Here is a 20,932-nt window from a genome sequence, read left to right as displayed (position 1 = left end):
TATACTCACTGTGAAGTAGAAATGACAAACAATCCACAGGTCCCAGTAGTAAAACATTTACTAGAGCAAGCAGAAAGGAATGCACATCTTAAAGAAACCTTCACAAAGTCACAAAATTCGAAGTATGTATATTTCTTTTCCTTTTATAAACAAGATAGAACAAAAAAATCATCAAAATCATTTCAGCAAAAGATTTTTCTACCATTGTGGCAAGTTAAAAAAAAAGTACAATGAAATAGAAGACACTTTAAAAGCTGTTGAGTTTTTGTTTTTGTTTTTTTTTTCTCAATTTAGTAACACTTCAGACCTGGAGCAGTCTTGTTTCCAGGATCATCTTCCTCTTCGAGGGTAGAGGCTCTCTGGGTCTGGCAGGCTGCTGCTTCCTGTCTCAGGACTGGATACAAACCTGGCTGGGACACCTGAGCATGGACTCCCACTTAGACATCTCCCTTCCCTGCAAAGTCTAGAAGCACCAAAATGCTTCCCCAAATCTCCTACAAACGCTTCAGTGGGTTGGGTTTGCAGAAAGCCAACTCCTAAAAAGCGGACTGCCTGGCCACATGGCTAAGAAAAGAAATCTTACTTGTAGATGTTTATAAGGTGACATTTTAGTAAAAAATATAACGCTACATATAATATAAACCTAGAGTGAGTTTTGTGCCCTAGAAGGCCCTTTCTTTCAGGGTATCCTCAATTGACCTTCACAACTCACCCAGAGCCCAACAGAAGGTTCCCAGCTCTCACTGCTTCCAAGGACCAAAGCAGCTTCCCAAGAAGACATCTGAAAACTGATCCAGATGAAGGGGTCATGTCTCCAAGCTCCAGCTAATCCACTAAGGGCAGGGGGTCCTTATACTTTGGGCCCCAACCCAGCCCTGAGACACCTAGTTACCAAAAATCTTTCTAAAAATAAAATTAAAGACAACTGATTTCACACTGTAGCACATACCCTCTAACTGTCCCATCGGCTTTTCTTGCGCTTGGGTGGCTCAGGGACAGCAAAACCATCAGCTGTCTTGTCTGTCTTGCTGTCCACCTTGTCCATCTTGCTGTCCACCTTGGGGTCCACCTTACTCTCACGATTACAAGCCTCTTTCCTGCTTTCACCATTCCGACCATCGTTTGCACCTCGGCTCTCTCCTGCACCTCGGCTCTCTCCTGCACCTCGGCTCTCTCCGTGTCGACCGCCACCTCCTCCATGCCTGGTCTCCCCGTGACGGTGACCATCAGCATGACGGCTGCTGCTGCTGCTGCTGCTGCTGCTGCTGCTTTCTGGGTAGCGGTATCCGTCTCCATGGCGACCACCATCTCCATGACGTGGACTGTCACCATGCCGATTGCCACTCTCTCCGTGACTGTGACGGCTGCCACCCCTGTTCTCCGTGTATCTCTCTCTCTTCCCATTGCCTCCCCCAGGCCCTTCTCGGCTGTTATTCCCTGAAGCCGTATTGTTGACTCCCTGTGCTCCAGGAGCAGGGTAGGTCACTGGAGCGCTGCTGAGGTTCCCAGTATTGCCAAAGCCTGGGATACCCTTGGTGGCACTGGCAATGGGGCTTTCTGGACTGTTATGGCCCTGTTGGGCTGAATTAGTTGGAACAGAATTCAAGCTCCCTGCACTAGTCCATCCACTTGCCCCAGCAGCAGAGCTTCCCGCCTTCTGGTTGCTTAAGCTGGCAGCAACAAAGTGACTCTTGTACTGTGACTAAAAGAGAGACAACAATAGCTAAGACAGTAGGCTCAAGAAACTTGGATACGTGAAGCTTGGAAATGAGACATAGAAATTCTATGCTCTCCTGGTACTGTAGGCCCCACAACCCTGTTCCTCTATTAATGAGAAAGAATAAATCTAGGGGACCTAGCTGAAACATCAGTCTGAACCCAGATAAAATGCATAAACTAAGGCTCAACCAGTTATCTAGCTAACTAGAGGTGTAAGTATAGAGGGGATCAGCGTTCATAAGAGCTCCAGAATCAAACTTGTCTTAGCTGAAAAAAAATGGCAATTACTCTCAACCTGATTATAAGAGCCTTGGAGGTGGGCAAGACTGTTGGCAGGGAGGGAACACCAGCCCTGCTACAGCACAACAGTCCCAGGCTCTGGGATAGCTCACGTCCCTAAGCCTCAGACTGCCCAGCCTCTACACCTGCAGCTCCAGGTAACCTGGCCCGAAGTGGACATTCAAAACTGGAAGCAGTTGAGGAGGCCTAAGTCTAGCAGTAAGCTTACAAGCTCAGCTACCTTCTCAGACCAGACCCCTCATCACTACGCAGTTTTTTAGCTAACTGCTTCATTTCAGACCTGGAAAGCCGCTTTCATTGCCGTCAGCCGATCTCCCATGGCTCCTGTAGAGGGCTTGTAGGCCTCGTAATTGCTCATCACGTTATTGTTGTTGCCTCGGTCCTTAAAAAAAAAAAAAAAAATTAATTAAAGAAAGAAAGAGAAAAAGGCACGCCCATGAGGACAAAATGAGCAGGAGAGCCCACTGCCAGAACCGGCCTCACATACTGGAGATACAAGTGGGTGCTGCGATGCGAACACGGTATCTGCATTGAATGGGAAAAGGTACAGTAATAATTTTTAAAAAATCCTAGGACGCCTGGTGCTTCTAGGTTGGGCATCTGCCTTTCGCTCAGATCACGATCTTGTGACCTGCGTTGGGCTCCCTGCTCAGCGGGAGCCTGCTTCTCCCTCTCCCTGCCACTCCCCTGCTTGTACACACTCTTTCTCTGTCAAAGAAGGAAATCAAATTAAAAAAAAAAAAAAATGCTTATCCTTTTTAACCCAGCAATTATGTTTTTAGAAATTAACCCTAATCCTGAAGTCAAATTATGGCTGAAGCCGATCATAAGGTTTTATTTACACACACAAGCGTGTTTACATGAGTCTGTGAAGCTTCACGCTCAGCATGAAGAGGCCACAAGGCACCAGAGAGCACATGCGTATTGCCCGTACACGGCCAAGGCTCTGAATCCACTCTTAAAAGCCCAAGTCTCAGTTTCAGCACTTATTGGAGTGTAACCTGGGGTGCCTCAGTTTCCTGACCAGCAGACCTGTGCTCCCCAGGGGGTTGGCAGAGGAGGTTAACACACATGATGCCTGCCAGCAGTGCGCCAACGTTAGCTACCATGACCACCTGCGTCACGCGCATGCCCATCACCATTAGTGAGCTGGGGAGACGCTGTATCAGAGACACCAAAATGACAATAATGTTCCAGAAATACAGACTGGCAGTCTTTGGTTTACGAATCAAGGTGATATGAAACAGGTGGTTAAAAAGCCAGTAAGGGCGGGTGCCTGGGTGGCTCAGTGGGTTAAGCCTCTGACTTCAGCTCAGGTCATGATCCCAGGGTCCTGGGATCGAGCCCCACATCAGGCTCTCTGCTCAGCAGGGAGCCTACTTCCTTTCCCCTCTCTGCCTACTTCTGATCTCTGTCAAATAAATAAATAAAAATCTTACAACAAAAACAAAAAGCCAGTAAGGGGGCACTTTTGTTACCTGTTTTATAAGAAAAGTTACCTCTCATCTCTGATACAATTTCCCACAGAATGTACGGACTCTTAACTCCAGGAGTTAAGAGTTCCCAGCAGCAGACTCTAAGGCCAGTGCTAGTGGGCTTGTTAAGTTTCTGATTCACCAGGTCTGGGGTGGGGGGGAGCAGAAATACGCATTTACTGTTGCTCTAGGACCAAATTTGCGAACTGATGTGAAAAGATTGATTTCCTGAGCATATCTAGTCACCAAGTACACACAGATGCTTCTTTAAGAGAAAGTCCCAACATTCCTCTCTAGGCCAGGTTCTGAACTCCCGGAGTCTAGTAGAGGACCGTCGTAACACCCTCCAGGACTTGGAGCAGCACGAAGGGCACAGCTACAGTCTGGCAGTCTGGACTCACCGTGTTCTCTGAGCCTAGGCCAGGCCGCTCCCTGTAGCCGAGGCCGCCTCCACCAATGTTCAGCTTTTTGCCTTTTCCTCCTTTAAAGCGGGATTTCCGAAACCAGGCATTCTGCATTGAACACAATTCAAAGTTAGGTCACAGGAGGAAGTGGCGGCCAGGGAAGGAGACATCATCAGAAACGAAGTGGGAAGGAAGAACACAGTGGTTCATCTTTAGCCAATGTATTTATGGCAACTGCTCGCAGGAACCACAGATGAGCTTCTTTGGGGAGTGCAGTCTATCAAATTCGTCAGGGGCCAAGCCCCTTATCTGAGGCTTCCGATACTGCTGTTTCTCAGGGCCTTCAGGGAGGGTATGAGGTGGTCAGCCTCCAATGTAGAGCACTTACTCGGGCTACTTCTAACTTCCTAGGGGAAAAGGAACTGACTTTCCATTTATTAATCTAGATGTACTACTGAACATACAAGTTTGGAGCTTATAAGAGGGTTCAGAAGTCAAAGAAAAAGACCATGTGAAGTGAGGTTCACCAGAACTGGCTCTAGGGCAGATGTCCAGGGCAATTAGCCACAAAACCGAAAAGTTTTATGTACCCAAAGCCTGAAGTGTTCCTTGAACCTGACTGCTGCCAGCACATTATGAATCAGATTTATGTTCTTTTCAGAATGCAAACATCAATGGAAGACATAGCCCTTTATCTAACAATCACACATTACAATCTAAGAGAAATACATAAGAGGTAGGGCTGGCTTCAGAAAGGCACTGACCAGGGAAGCTGATCACACAGTCTGAGAGCACAGGAAGCCTAAGGCACAAAAAGAGACGTAGGAAAAAGCCAAAGACCGGATATATCCTGTTCGAAAATGTAGTTTATGACAGGCTTTCTGTACCTAGGAAATGGAAGGAAACATCATTTTACTCCTTCCTGCAATGCAGGTTCCTCCACTCCCAGAAGCCAGAGCAGGGGCAGCACACCACACTGCAAGTGCAGGATGGGTTGACTATTCTGTGCGCTGACTTATGACTCTAAAAAAGACGTTAAGTCTCCACTATCAAAATGTGTATACTGAACCCATTTGTAATTTGGGGACTACACATGTTAAGATGACTCAGGACTTACCTTCAGTAGAATGTCTCGCTTAGTTTTAGATTGGTAATCAAAGTGGTTAAAGGTCTCAGACTTAAGTCTATGAGAAACAGTTAAATACATCATATTTTCTTAAGACATCACACATTTTTAACTCCTCAAGATGAAGACTGGGAGTAAGGACAGTAAGAGATTAAACTTACAAGTGTGCTATGGGGCAAGCAGGCAGAAATTTCAGAGAGACAGATTTTAGCACACAGAAAGGAAAACGCTTTTTTCAAATCAATGTTGCTGAAAAAAGACCAGATGAATTTTAATGTCCTACAATACGGATCTGTACCCCCTAAGGACTCCCCTACACCTCTGCAACTTTTCTGTCTTGTGTCTATGTTAGCTCCTCAGACGTGTGTGTGTGTGTGTGTGTGTGTGTGTGTGTGTGTTTTACTAGTTTTAGAATCTGGAACCATCTTTAGTATACCCTGCCACTCACCTGCATCGCCAGATCGAGAAGTTCCTTGGAAACATGCTGATTGGCTCCTTCTAAGTTCCGGACGAGGTCACCAGCAAAATTACTGTCCTTGGGAGTCAGTAAGGTATAGGCCACACCTTTCTCACCTGCTCGTCCTGTGCGGCCAATCCTGTGAGTATGAGTATCAATGTCTCGTGCCACGTCATAGTTAATGACAGTCTTAATTGAAGGAATGTCCAGACCACGGGCTGAAAAAAAAACACCCAAATTCTTTTATCCTTTAGCAGGAGTCACAAAATAATCAAAAAAACCAAAAATGCTGGTCCTTTAAGAACCCATATTCCTTTTATTTAGGCAAAGTGCATGGTGTGGTAAGCTGGTAAGATCCAAGCATTTAAGCTGCCCTTCTAGAGCAAATGTCAACATCGTTGACTCTCTGACGCCAGGCTGTCTAGCTGATGGACACAGGCCTTCTATCAGTAACCCGCCACGGCCTCACTCTTGCACCAGGAATATGTAAAATGATGAAAGCCAGCATTAAATTGGCTTGAAGCTGAGAAATTATCTCCTTTTTGGAGAGAATATACCAGTTTTTTAAGGGCAACTACTAAAACTGAGAATAAAGTCGGGGTGCCTGGGTGGCTCCGAGGGTTAAAGCTTCTGCCTTCGGCTCAGGTCATGATCCCAGGGTCCTGGGATTGAGCCCACATCAGGCTCTCTGCTTGGCAGGGAGCCTGCCTCCCCCCCACTCTCTCTGCCTGCCTCTCTCACTACTTGTGATCTCTGTCTGTCAAATAAAATAAAAAACAAAAACAAAAACAAAGAAAAACCAAAAAAACAAACCCCAAAACTGAGAATAAAGCCAAAATTCAACTTCAAAGAACTTTTCAGTCTTGAGTGAAGCATGCCCAGTCAATGTTAAGAAACACTACAAAGGTATGGTCTATGATCTAACCGGCTCCACAAATTTTTCCCCTGAGTATCTTCTAACTGCAGGGATTCTTTCTTCAAATAGAAACATGAAGTGAACGTGGTACCCAGAGCTCCAGGTCTGGTCACTACGGTCTGAGCTGCTTGTGGGGTGGCCAGCCAGGCCAGCAGAGCACCTCTGCCAGCCTGCTCAGTGCTCTAGCTGCTGATTTTTTAAGATTTTATTTACTTGTGAGAGAGAGGGAGTACAAGCAGAGGGAGAAGCAGCCTCCCCACTGAGCAAGGAGCCCAAAGCAGGACTCGGTCCGAGAACCTTGGGATCATGACCTGAACCAAAGGCAGGCGCTAAATGGACTGAGCACCCCATGTCCTAGATCCTACGCGGCAAGACAGAGCACCCTTACAGCACAGGGCCATGAGGTCACTGGGGAAAGTTTTACTCTACCTGCAACATCTGTGGCCACCAGGACTGGGATGTCCTTTTTCTTAAAGTCTGAAATGACCTTGTTTCTTTCACTCTGATCCATGTCCCCATGAAGCAGCCCAAGATTATGACCCTCCTGCTTAAGGTTATTGGCTAGCTCCTCAGCATTGGCTTTTTTAGTAACAAACAGGAGAACACTTCCTGAAGAGGTAAATTCTACCAGACGCCGGGTAAGCCAGTTCCATTTACTAGGCCCAGAATGGAGAATTTCCACAATCTGTGTCACATCTTCATTTGCCTGAAAAGGAAGAAAAGAGGACTGTGACATTTGTGCCAAGAGGCACCCGGACAAGGACCAGACATCACTTTCTACCACCCCTCTTCTCCTCGGGCTTTCTTTCAGCAACTCAAGTGCAGCTCGAAACCTTCATCCCTTCTCAAGTCACTGTGCTCTACCCAACTATTCATGAGCCCCAATACTTTGCAATACAGTGTTACAAGAAATTCAGATTATTTATTCCTAATAAATTAAACTCCCTTTCTCTCCTGCCCACTCACTGCTCCTAATACAATTCATATACACACAGAAAGCACTCAAAAATGAAAAGCAGATAATGTCGTAACACCAGCTAACTGCACAGAACTTCAATAACAAACACGGCAAAGCAACTTTAGGAATTCTCAAGGTAGCCAGATTTTCCACACAGGGCATACGGAAAGGTAAATCCCACGAACTCATTTTCATGAGGTCTTTCAAGTCATCCCGCTCCTCCTACAATCACTTTAAATGTCTGTTCTATCCTGTCTTCCAGGCAAAGCCTGCTTTCTCTCCCCACTAAAAGCTTTTAATTTTTATTATGTAAAATTTTCAACATTCCAAATAATGAAGTGAACATAATCATCTCCTATGTACCCATCACGCGACTTCCAACAATTATCCATATTTTTAAAATCTGGCTGTCTCATCTATGCTCCTAACCTTGTTTTTTAAAACAAATCTGAATTACACTGCCTCATCTATAAATACATAAGCACATAGTGGTGTGTTTTTCCTCACAATAGTGGAAAAGTAATTTCACGTCTCCCAAATATGAGAAATAACCTATAATAATCTAGCCTTGCTTATTAGGGTTACCTCTCCAATGTCTCCCTGCACCACACGAATAGGGTCGATCAGGATGTCTCTGGCCAGTTTTTCAATCTTTTTCCGAAAAGTTGCACTGAATAAAAGAGCTAAAAGGTGAAGCAAATTCTGTTAAAGAAACAGTGACTTCGGTTTTGAAAACCCACTAAGCCTCCTACTGATACTCAGAATTAATTCAGTTTAATAAAACAAACCCACCTGAACTTTTAAAATTTAGTTTCAAAATCGATTCACTAAGGAAAAAACCATTTTCCTTTTTCCATTTTTATACATTCGCAGTTAAGACAGGGACTGTCAACATGGTTCGAAAAGGCTCTGACTTCCAGTCGGCAGCCCTGCGCTGTGCTTTAACTCTACGTGCTGATAAACCCACGTAACTTGGGACAGGTCATTTAATTCTCAGGCTTGGATTATCATCTACAAAAACGAGTGAGCTGTATCTGATGATCTCGAAGGTTCTGTGCCACTCCAACCTTTTATCTCCTCCTCTATGGTTCTCACCAGTACCCACATGATCGTTTTTGCTGCCATACTGTGAGTGTTTATAAAATACATAGGTGTTTATTCTGAATACAAATGTGACTTAATAAAACGGCTTCATACATACTCTGTCTGTCAGGACGGACATGACTTGCTATGGATCGCACCTGGTACTCTGGAAAAAGTAAAACAGTAAAATTAACATTGTAACTCCACATGATGGTTTGGGATGTCTAGGAAAAAGTCATTCTAATAAAAATATCCATATGAGGAGTTATAACTACTAAAGAAAATGTGAAACTCCGAGGCCCATCATTCAGTACGAAACCCAGAAATCCTTTCCCCTCCACCCAGCTAAGCTGGGCCCAGTAGTTTCCATCAATAAAGATGGGTTATTCAGAATTTCCACAAAGCTGGTTAAGTTGGGAGGACAGGAAAGCAAGGAGCCTAAAATGATATGACATCTACTACCTAAGAACATAGACCCTGACCTCCACAATCAAAGTCATATGAATAAAAATAAAGTATAGAGAAAATATTTTCCCTATAACAAAGGCACTTCCAAAATGTCTGTAACCCCATCAAGCCTAACATACTTCGTGAGAGAATACTTAAAAATAGTTAATGGTTTAGCTCTTTCTCTATGGTTTAATCCTACACAGGAGTATTTTTAGCATCTCTCATACAGAAAGAAAATGCTAAGTCTAGAAAGACAAGAAAAAACAAAGTATCATGAAGATGCAGACAGAAGAAACTGGTACCAAAGGCATACCAAATCCCATGTCAAACATGCGATCTGCTTCATCAAACACAAGGTAAGAGACTCTTTGAAGATTGGTAGCTTTCTTCTTCACATGATCAATTAGTCGTCCCTATGAGATCCAGAAAATGAATAGGAAGTATAATTAAAGGCATTTATAAGAACTTTCTGGAATTGTACTCCTGGCAAAAGTGCTAATACTCCAGCTGTTGAATGTAACAGACACTGGGTGGGACAGACTTGGGACTTAATGCGCTACAGAGCTTAACAGAACAGAAAATTAAGAAAACGCAGTTGTGGGAACATGGCCAGAACTATTTCGTGGGGCTTTCTAAAACAACCTAATTTAGAACCTTTTTGATAGCTTTTTATTTAGACTATACTCTTTTAGGAACTTTTAGAATATACTCTTTTAGACTAAACTCCAAATTGTACGGTCCAAAGATCATCTTCTTTTTGATTCCTGATGGTCTCAAGTAACCACAGATCTACTTTCTAGGAAAGCAGTAAAAAAAGCTAAACAGAGGGGAATCTGTAGCTACTAACATATATGTCAGACGGTCTTAATAGACTGCTAATCTAGGCACCCAATCAAACTAAAACCAAAGCCACAAGCTGTGATTATCAGAGTATTCTCAACCCTTCTTTACCACATTTTAGGGGCCATTCCATCCAATAACCAACACCTTTCCATACCAAGAATGGCTGAGAAGCCACTTGAACCCAAGACATACTTACTGGGGTACACACAACAATCTCTGCCCCCTCCTGAAGGGCCTTGGCCTGCTCCCACATGCTTCCTCCTCCATATACGGCAACCGATCGAAGATTATACGCTTTCCCAAACCGCTTACATTCTGCATGGATCTGCAAAGTTGTTGACATAATGATATGAACAAACCAGGACCCTGACCAATACCCAAAAGGGAGTTCTAAAAAAAAAACAAAAAACCCAGAGAATGTGATGTCATAGAAAATCAAAAGCTAGAAAATGCTTTAAAATCACATTTTTATTCATAAAGTAAATGAACAGAGCACCAAGAGGCTACCTGCAACCCTGTCTTGATTATTCTTTTTTTTTTTTAAACTTTTCTTCCTGACTTTGTCATTGCCTTTCTACCCAAGCAAAATCAATTAACCCAGGAGGAAAACCCTGGGATCTTAAAATACAAGCAATTCCCGATTATGTTTTCTCTTTCAACATTTTTAGGGAAAAATAAGTGTTTGGTCATATGGAAAATACACAGGAACACAGTATTTTTCAAAAGTTTCCTGGTAGCATAACAATGTGAATGTTCTCCATACTATGGAACTGTATACCTAAAAAATGATTAAAATGATCAATTTTATGCACATTTCACCACATTTTAAAGAAGCTTCCCAGTTAATTCTACCCTCTTGACTGACTAATCCCTTCCTAGTTCACACACAGAAGGGGGCATTCTACACAAAGCACGCACCTGCTGGCAGAGCTCCCTAGTAGGACACACGATCACTGCGATTGGTCCATCTCCTGGTTCCAATTCCTTCTGGTCCATTATATGAATCAACATGGGCCAGATAAAAGCTGCAGTTTTCCCACTGCCTGTTTTGGCAATACCAATCATGTCTCTACCACTTAATGCCACAGGCACACCCTAGAGAAAAAGTAAAGTATATCCACTCTAAACTTTCACTTTGAAAGACACACTGAAGGAAATCCTAGGGAAACTAATGACATTCATTTCCAATGAAACAAAATATCCTGATAGGTCATGCACAGTGGCTATAAAATAATAAGGAATACCTGGCATTTCCATAAACTGCTTGATTTATAGCAAATAATATTATCATTCTCTACAAGTGGGTCAGCCACGGTTTACAAAATATGAACGACCATTTTGCTTGAGATACAGAAATAAAAAGCTGCAATTTATAATGTTAAGTGGGTGGCTAAAATCAGAAAAATTTCCACTTGAGAAGGTACAGACTAGCTTACTCATCCACATACAGAAAATTCTCATATTCTGTGTAGGAATGAATAAATCCCATATATAAATGGAAAACAAAAGTTATTACTTCCAGTTACAAAAGAGAATTTTCAGGTCACGGCCAAAAGAATCTTAGTCACTGGCAGTGCTTGTCTATACCCAAATCTTTTTAATTATGTTTACCTAAAAAACTGCTTTCTTCAGGTCATATTTTCAAGATATGTAGCAGATACAAAAGAATATTTCCCAGCCCCTTTAGCAACATCTTAGAATGGTCAGTAATATACTTTTGTTAATTTTTTTTTTTACTCTTTAATTTTTAAATGTTTCAAAAATACTCTTGGATTTCATGTATGTTTTTTCCAAGCAAAATTTGGAGACTAAGCCACAGATGAAATATTTAGATACCTTCTATCTATGCCAATATAATTTTGGACTACATGCTGTTTTACTGCTCTGACTTGTTTGTAAAATCAGCACAGTCACTGAGTATCATCCTGCTTTGTTGTTCTTTCATAATGCTTTACTTACCTGGCACTGTATTGGAGTGGGCTGTGTGTACTCAGATTTCCGAATCTGGTGCATAAGTTGTTCATCAAACCCAAAATGAGCAAAACTACTTCCCGGTCTAGGAGGCGCAGCACCAGAGACCTACAAATAAAGACAACTCCCAGGAGTGACTCATACTTCAAAATGAGCAGCACTGGAAGTTCAACAGTGTTCACCTGCACCTTGTACTGCACTTCAGTATACACAAGGGAAAACAGAAGTCTGGTCAAAAGTGCATACTGCTTGAAAAGGTATAACCCAAGTAATAATAGATCTAAAGCCTTACATAAAAAACTCCATTATAAATATTCCTGAGATAACTGTCACATCATTTAAAATGATTAAGTGCCTAGAAATCTCTTAAATCAGAATTTTCTTGTAAGAAATAAAAATATTGCTCAATGAATTGGAAAAAGTCATGAATACTTTTTCTTGTCATTTTGCATAACTATTAACCAGATGGTAGAAAAAAATAAAATATACTCTTGAAATAAAATGAAAGTGCAAATAACTCCAAACAAGACATGTCTATACCTACTGGTTACTATTTATTGTCTACATTTTCAAATTCTGCCTGAAGAGCTAGTGTCCCACTTAATGATGGTCCAGCTACTGTCAAACATTGTTCAAACTATACCCAGGTGAACAATGGGGTTTCTAACCTCCATGTTGACTCCAACAGTAGTAATTCTGCAATGCTTCTAATACTGATAATGTTTAATCAGGATTTCACTTAAAAGGTTTTGGTTGTGGGGGCGAGGGGGTGTAGGTTACCCGTGGAAAATAGGCAATGCATGGATATGCACACATCCTCTCCCGGAAAACAGGTTCAAACATCACACAGAAATTAGCAAGGCAGACAGAGGCCAGAAAGCTGTCCACCCTAGAGAAGATATTACTGTATTATCTGTGTGTTTCACTTAACTAACATCTAGCAGTACCCAAAACAATGTGGTCAATGTGCAACCCAAAAATTTTTGGCAATTAAAAACTATTATTCTGGGGTGCCTGGGTGGCTCAGGCGTTAAGCGTCTGCCATAGGCTCCAGACATGATCTGGGGTCCTGGGATCAAGCCCCGCACCGGGCTCCCTGTTCAGTGGGAAGCCTGCTTCTCCCTCTCATTCTCCCCGTTTGTGTTACCTCTCTCAACCTGTCTCTATCAAATAAATAAATATAATCTTTAAAAAAAAAAAAAAAAAACCCTATTATTCTGAAATCAGTGCATACTTTAAGAAGATGTTAATTTTTTCTAATTTTTAAAAAAATGTGCTACATATAACTTGAGATGTCTTAATTTTAAAATATTCTAAGACTTCACATATTGTTTATATCTATTAATCCCGTCTCTCCTTCCTGATGGGGACTCTTACCCCCTTTATTTCCAGTCTGCCTAAGGCAGTTCCTAGCACAGAGTACTCACTGCAGAAACACCTCCTAACTAATTTTAAGGTCACAATGACTTCTTATTCCAACACAAGATACAAAATTGAACATATATATGGCATTCACATGTGTTGCATTAAAGAAAAAACAATCCTATCCTAAAAGAGCTGGAAGACTAAAACAATAAAAATCAAGACACAGGAGCCTAAAAGGATCTAGTTATTACTCTATCAAAGACAGTCCAAGGACCATTAGAAAAGAAGGTTATTTTAGTTTGGATAAGTGATACTACTAACCCTGGACTAACTAATACTAATTTAAGAATATATGGCTTAGGAGAGCCTAGTGGCTCAGTTGGTTAAGCATCTGCCTTCGGCTCAGGTCATGATCCCAAGGTCCCCGGATCGAGCCCTGCATCAGGCTCCCTGCTTGGTGGGGAGTCTGCTTCTCCCTCATCCTCTGCAGCTCCCCCTGTTGTGCTCCCTCTCTTAAATAAATAGATAAAATCTTAAAAGGAAAAAAAAAAAAAAAAGAGTATTTGGCTTAATGATCGACTTACCCGAAGATTGAGCTTATGACGGAGATCTATTAGCTGCTGAGGGGTGAGGTTGGTTATCTCTTCATGCTCGTTGTAAAAATTTTTTTCAAATGGTGGATAGTCAATCTGCAGGTCCAATTATTCAAAGTTAGTCTAGAATTCAAGAGTCAATCCTGTAAGTTTGATTTTAATGCAAAATAACCTTTTACACATATTATGTAAGTAAAGCCTTAACCAGCAAGAGAGGACAAAGGAATTCACTTATTCATGACACACATCCCAAATGTACAGCCAGTATCTTTACCAATTTCCACTTTCAACATAAACAATAGCCTACTTCCTAAAGAGACTCCTAGAGGACACTGCAGATGTGAACCACCTTGATGCAGACTAAGGAATCTCTATATAGCCAAAGGCCTCAAAAGACAAGTATTTATTTTTATTTTTTTAAAATCTAAATTCAATTAATTAACATATAGTGTATTATTAGTTTCAGAGGCGGAGTTCAGTGATTCATCATTCTTATATAACACCCAGTGCTCATTATATCACAGGCCTTCCTTAATGTCCATCATCCAGTTACCCCACCCCCACCCTGCCCAGCAACCCTCAGTTTGTTTCCTACGGTTTAGAGTCTCTCAAGGTTTGTCTCCCTTTCTGATTTTGTCTTAGTTTTATTTTAGAGGACAAGTGTTTTAAAGACATTCCACTTTATACATTTAAATATGCTTTGGAATAAGCTGTTCACCTATCTCTAACATTTAAAAACATTTCTAATATTTCCTATGAGGAGACCTTTGCCTTTAGAAGGGTTCTATTCTTTTTAAAAACATGAAACTCTTTACATAACTTTTAAAAAATGTGTGGCTAAGCATTCCCAATTCCAAAGAGGAAAGAAGTCATTCCTGCTACTCTTTTTACAACTTACTGTACTGAGACTATAAAAATAAACCTATCACCACTTACTAATTTGGTTAAATGATTCTCTTTAACCACCTACGTGGTCTACAATAAAATTACATTAATTCTAGATATAGCCTAAAATTACCTTTCTATGGTATTATCAACAAAAAAGTAAGATAGTTTTTAAAAAGTTTTCCTTTAGCACCACAAATAGGCAGAACCTTTTATACTCCCCACCAGGCTGCACTAAGCGACAACAGGATTTTCCTCAGTTCTCCTCTCTTTCTCAGAATGGAAGCTCCCTGAGGGAAGAATTGTCTTCGTTCACAAACTGTACATACAAATGTGTTATTTTTTGTTATATATATATGTATGAAATGAATAAAATAACAAATATATGAATAAATACAAGAAACAAACGTGAAAAAAGCTACACAGAAGCAGAAAGGCTATCCTTTCCTTACTTCTGGTCTCTCCTGGCAGGCTGCCCGCACTACATGAGGACAACTGTGCACTACCCCAGCACGACGACGAGGTTTGACAGCTTTGTCAAGTATCTCAAACATCTTATTAGATGATTGTTTCAAGTATTTGTGTGTTTTTCTTATTAGTTTTTCATCCTTTATCTTATCGTGGATGCTTCCTCCCACATTAGGGTCACATTTTTAGTTTCATTTGCCACATGTAAATACCAAGGCATTATTTGGTAGCATCTGTGCAAAAGGAAACATTTAAAAATCTGAGTATAACCCATACTCTAGTCTAGACCAGTAGTTCTCCAAATGTAGTCTCAGATGCCCTTTACACTTATCAAAAACACAATGAGCTTTTGCTTGTGTGGGTTTTATCTGCTGACAGTTACCATATTAAAGTTAATATTGGGAAAATTCTTTAAGATTTATTCATTTAAAAACAGTAACACACCACTATACTATAACATAAAAGCTTTACTTTAAAAAAAAAGTTATAGGGGCGCCTGGGTGGCTCAGTGGGTTAAAGCCTCTGCCTTTGGCTCAGGTGATAATCCCAAGGTCCTGAAATAGAGCCCCGAGTTGGGCTCTCTGCTCAGCAGGGAGCCTGCTTCCTCCTCTCTCTCTGCCTGCTTCTCTGCCTACTTGTGATCTCTGTCTGTCAAATAAATACATAAAATCTTTGAGGAAAAATAAAAGTTATAACTTTGTTTTACATTTTTATATATCTCTTTATGTCTGACTTAAAAGAAATTGGTCCCTACTATATTAAAATTGTTGCAATATACTGTTTTGATTGAAGCCTAAGAAGAAAATCTGGCCTCACAAAGATATGTAATTACAAAGGGAAGAGAATATTTATTTTCAGTTGTCTTTTCAAATTCTGGTGGATTTTTACTTCTTTGATAGTACACTGAGCCTTGACAAGTGATCACTTCTTAAAATATATTTTCATTGTATAATCTGACACCACATAAATTACATTCTCACATTATTATATTATAATCCATGGATCTATCACACATTTTGAATGAAGCCTTTATTCATGCACAATCTCGTAAAATCATGCATTGTATACTTGAAAATACTGGTTCACTGAGGTAGTATGCGGATCATCCACATGGTAAAACATTTCACAATACAATAAAAAAAAAAATCATACTTGTTTATCACTATCAACTTCATTACAACAGTCTTTAAGTACTGGAAAGCTGTTAAACTCCGTGAATAGAAGTTTGTGAACAGAAGCTTCCCAAATTCTTATTTTCGCTTGAAAAGCTTGAATTCCTATCACTGGCAATAAACATTTTCAACTGTTTCCCTTGAGAAGTCATTCATTTTCTCAAAAGAAAATGGTATTCCATGAAAAAAAAGCAGCTAGGTCAGCTTACAACTCAAACACCTAAATACCTACCCTAGAGACAACTATCCTATTCTGGCATACAACAGAAATGCTTTATTTGTACTTCTCGTTTTGTCACACAGAAGAAAAAGAACACAAGGGTCAAGATTTAATAAATCAGGGGTGCCTGGGTGGCTCAGTGGGTTAAAGCCTCTGCCTTCGGCTCAGGTCATGATCCCAGGGTTCTGGGATCGAGCCCTGCATCTGACTGAGCCCTGCTCAGTCGGGAACCTGCCTCCCTCTCTCTCTCTGCCTGCCTCTTTGCCTACTTGTGGTCTCTGTCTGTCAAATAAATAAGTAAAATCTTAAAAAAAAAAAAAAAAAAAGATTTAATAAATCATAATAAAATTTTACTGTTTTATCCAGGATTTTCTTTAGTGAAGCTGGCCTTTCTTTTTTTTTTTTTTTTTTAAAACTGTGAGGGTGTGGCAGGGAAGAGTATAACCACTACTAGACAAGCTGGTAACACTGCCTTGATTCATTCGTGCTAAGGTTTCAGGAATGCGACCTACCTGTGCTTTTAACTATCAATGCAGATACTGATGTGTTAGAAGAGGCAAATTATGCTGGCATTATTATGAAAATAATAATAATTATTATTATCATTATATAATTATATATTATATTTTATACATTATATAATAATATAATAATTAATAATAATAATAATCTTTTCAGACTCCCTGAAAAGATCCTTGTAAGAGTCCTTGGACCACACTTTGAGAACCACCATTCTAGATCTAGATTAAGGCATGCAAGACCTAGTTTGATATTTAATCTGAATGAAACACTTTTTTTTTTTTTAAGTGGGTATATGGATATCCTCATTCTCATTCTCTTTTTCCTGACTTAAGGAAACTATAACTCCTGGCTCCACTTTGAAGGAACAGCTGCTCATCTGCCCCAGATCTGAGAGAAACAATAAAGATTTACAGCAATTAAAAGACAAATGCAGGTCCAAGGGCCCATTCTGAAAGGTAAATGATGGTCTGGAAAACAAGTGCAATTGCTTGAAAAAAAAGCTTAGCCTAAAATCGAACAGGAGCAAGCGATTCAGCTGTGCCTTGAACAACATAAGCTATAAAGCTTCACTTCCTGACTCGACCGCTTAGCAGAGATGGGAAGATCCCAAAGAACAAATATTTTCATGACATAAGGAGTATGAATCAGGATTACTGAGATATTGAGAAAATCTAGATATTAAAGCTGAAGGGAACTATCGGCTTTTGAAATAAGAATCAAATTTAGCCAGAAATCCCATACCTCCGAATGATCAATGGGAGGAAGAGGATCAATGATTTTTTTGGAAGGTGCAATGGGATTTCCATCACTGTCATATTCCAGATTATCTTCTTCCTCCTCCTGAACCACACCAGCAGTTGGGTTCTCTGCCATGTACCGAAAGTAAGCTTCCTGCAGGAAAGCACAAGAACATAATCACACCCAAATACAACTAAGAACATCTCTGCTCCTGTAATTAGTGCACACAGTGTACCAGATGACTGCACACAGTTTAAATACCTACCAAGTAAGGCAAGACTTATACTAGCAATGATTCCTTTAACAACAACAGTATTCAGAGGGACAATCAAAAGAAATGAATGAGACAGTTAGTACTACACAATGATTTAACTTGTTTAACAAGACTTACAAAGCTGTCTATCCCGTAGCCTTCCTGGGGTGGGGTGTCTACCTACCCTGCCCAGAGCTGTGGAACACATGCTATGGACTGACCAATCCAAGTTTGGAAGTTGACACTGATTAGAAGGTTCACAAACCTGGAAAGGGCTACTGCTCACTCTGGTTCCCTTCTCACCATCCCACAACTGAACAATGGGGAAGAAAAATACTGAAGGACAGTCATTAAACTAATGTTCCATCTTGAAATATAAGAATCACAATCAGAACCCTTAGAAAGAGGTAAAGGTTAGATGTTGCTAGAGGCCATCAGAAGATCCCACACTACTTCTTGACTTAAAAGCATAAACATTTAATTTTGGAAAAAAAAAAAAAAATCAAGCTGAATAAAGCTCATATTTGCTTTTGATGTCATGGCTGATGAACAGTTCCATCTTCAACATGGGGGAAAGCTATGTGAATTTTTCTATTACCAATTGGTCATACAGGCAGAAAAGGAGCAAGTCACGTGACATTCCCTGCTCACTGTCAGAAATGGCCATTTCAGTGAAGGCAACCTCTAGCTTGTCCCCAGTACAGACTTTGTGGGGTGAAAATAAAAGATAGAAATACTGCATAGGAACTCACTTGGTCATCTTCCTCTTCAATGTCATCTCGAATACCCCTGGAAAAACAAGCGGAGAAACAAACTTCCCTGCAAATGTTCCACATACCCAGCTCCATACTTATAGCAAGTTAGTGTTGAATTCCATACAGCACAGGAACTCTCAACACTAACAATAACAAAGCAGCAATAAGCACACTGTACACGATCCATTCAGCATGTATGTGTGCCTTCACCCTGAAAGCTGCACTTTGCACTCTTCTGAATGGGATGATATGGTACCCTAGAAACATCAATTACTAATGAGGATATAAGGAATAAAAACCTTTGAAGACAGATACCCAAAGATCCTAGCCTTGAAAACCCCGTAAGACAAACACAGCGCAGTTGTGAAAGGCATTTTTAAAAGAAACTGCATTTTGTTAAAAAAAAAAAAAAAAAAAAAGCCAAAACCCCTCTATTTGGTATACACTAAAAAGAATGACACAATTTTCTTACTGTCCCCCAGAGGTTCTAGCTCTGGAGCAACCGGATTCAGCCAAAATCCTTGCGGACAGAGAAGAACTACCTCAATTCTTTTTTAAGTTTGATACTAAAATTCCCAAGAGGTTCTCACGGAGGAGGGGGTGTCACCACTTGCAGCATCTCTCAGCTGCTACAGAGAGTATGGCTGTGTAGTTCCCACAACCATCTGTTTCTAACAGACTTTCCACCTAACCTAGAGCACTTGCTGTTCTCAAGGCAAGCAACGTCACCAGAGTAGGGCAGCTGGAAGAGGATGTAACACACAGTAAGCACCAAAGTGAGGGCTGAACCTCCATGTGGCGCAGGAAACCTGGCGAGGGCCTGAGGCACTGACTGACAAGCAGAGTTAGTAAGTCTGACCATGCCCACCTGTGCCTGGTAAGCAAAAGCCTTAAGAGGAGTGTATTCAGCAAGGGGAAAGAGAAGAATTCACTTTCCCAGAAAATAAGATATTTCAAGTTCTGATTTGTTGCTAAAGCATATCACTCCGTAAATAAACCAGTCTGCATTATTTATTGATAACATAGTTTTTATGATATAATCACATTACTCATAACTAATTCTGCAGGCATTAACTGACTTTGTATTAATTATGGGACAAACTCAGAACAGTAAGCCCAAACCTTAGTACTCTTTCAACTCCCACTGTAACTCACTCTTGCATCTACTAAAAAATTACAATGAAACACTAAATATTATTCTACTAAAAACAATGTTTTTAATTACTGCAAATGCAGAGATTTTTGTCATCTCTATTATAAGATACAGGGTAATTTCAAAGCAAGACATTCGTGTATTTTAATTTTTCTCTACAAACTTTGGGGGAATAAGCTTTGTTAATACTTTAGCATTTTTCATGTAACCTTTGTGAGGGAGAAGAAAACAACTTACTTTACGTTTTTTCTTTCCTTGTCCTTTTCTTCAAGCCTCTTCATGTCTCTAGCCGCCTGATCCTAATGAAACAAAAGGCCATATAGAATTGTTTCCACTAAACACATGAGAAGGGGAATTTTTTTAAAGTTAGATTATTTTATTTTTTATAATGTATTATTTGTTACAGTGGTACAGTTCTGTGATTCACCCGTCTTACACAATTCACAGTGCTCACGATAGCACCCTCTCCAAAGTCCATCACCCAGCCACCCCACCCCTCCACTCCAGTAACCCTCAGTTTGTTTCCTAAGAGTCTCTCCTACGGTTTGTCCCCCTCTCTGGTTTCCTCGTTTCATTTTTTCCTCTCCTCCCCTATGATTCTCTGCCTTGTTTCTCAAATTCCACCTATCAGTGAGAGTGTATGATAACTGTCTTTTCTCTGATTGACTTACTTCGCTTACCCTCTAGTTTTATCCATGTCATTGCAAATGGCAAGATTTCATTTTTTATGGCTGCATAATATTCCCTTGTATATATATACACACACCACATCTTCTTTATTCATTCATCTGTCAATGGACATTGACAGATGAATGGACACCGAGGCTCTTTCCATACTTCAGCTATCATGGACATTGCTGCTATAAACATTGGGGTGCACGTGCCCCTTCGGCTCACTACATTTGTATCTTTGGCTAAATACCCAGTAGTGCAATTGCTGGGTCATAGAGGAGCTCTATTTTCAACTTTCTGAGGAACCTCCATACTGTTTCCAGAGTGCCACACCAGCTTGCATTTCCACCAACAGTGTAGGAGGGTTCCAAAGGGGAATTTCTTCATAAAGAATTTTTAGATTTGAACAAGTACCATCACACTTTTAGCTATGT

General features: G+C 40.6%; 1 protein-coding gene across 4 annotated transcripts in view; it reads right to left on the bottom strand.

Annotated features, from left to right (window-relative positions):
• Positions 1-40: 40 nt before the first annotated feature.
• The window catches only part of DDX42 (DEAD-box helicase 42), a 60,403-nt gene continuing 39,511 nt past the window's right edge, over positions 41-20,932 (bottom strand). For 3 of the 4 annotated variants that reach the window (XM_032323050.1, XM_032323049.1, XM_032323048.1), the window contains 16 exons: positions 20,064-20,125; positions 18,671-18,707; positions 17,669-17,818; positions 13,652-13,756; positions 11,691-11,810; positions 10,650-10,826; positions 9,928-10,056; positions 9,202-9,301; positions 8,557-8,604; positions 7,941-8,038; positions 6,827-7,103; positions 5,473-5,699; positions 3,896-4,006; positions 2,300-2,401; positions 1,165-1,702; positions 41-1,128 (listed from right to left, as the gene is read on the bottom strand). In XM_032323050.1, coding sequence (XP_032178941.1) covers positions 953-1,128; positions 1,165-1,702; positions 2,300-2,401; positions 3,896-4,006; positions 5,473-5,699; positions 6,827-7,103; positions 7,941-8,038; positions 8,557-8,604; positions 9,202-9,301; positions 9,928-10,056; positions 10,650-10,826; positions 11,691-11,810; positions 13,652-13,756; positions 17,669-17,818; positions 18,671-18,707; positions 20,064-20,125 — 2,457 coding nt within the window. In that variant the 3' untranslated portion in view covers positions 41-952. Of the gene's footprint in view, positions 1,129-1,164; positions 1,703-2,299; positions 2,402-3,895; positions 4,007-5,472; positions 5,700-6,826; positions 7,104-7,940; positions 8,039-8,556; positions 8,605-9,201; positions 9,302-9,927; positions 10,057-10,649; positions 10,827-11,690; positions 11,811-13,651; positions 13,757-17,668; positions 17,819-18,670; positions 18,708-20,063; positions 20,128-20,932 lie in introns of those variants that run through there. The other variant, XM_032323051.1, reaches the window with a different exon arrangement.

This window comes from Mustela erminea, chromosome 18 (genome assembly GCF_009829155.1).
Source record: "Mustela erminea isolate mMusErm1 chromosome 18, mMusErm1.Pri, whole genome shotgun sequence".
In the NCBI taxonomy this organism is placed as follows: Eukaryota; Metazoa; Chordata; class Mammalia; order Carnivora; family Mustelidae; genus Mustela; species Mustela erminea.
Note: the sequence above shows the minus strand (reverse complement) of the source record. Positions and strands in the feature narration are given on the sequence as shown.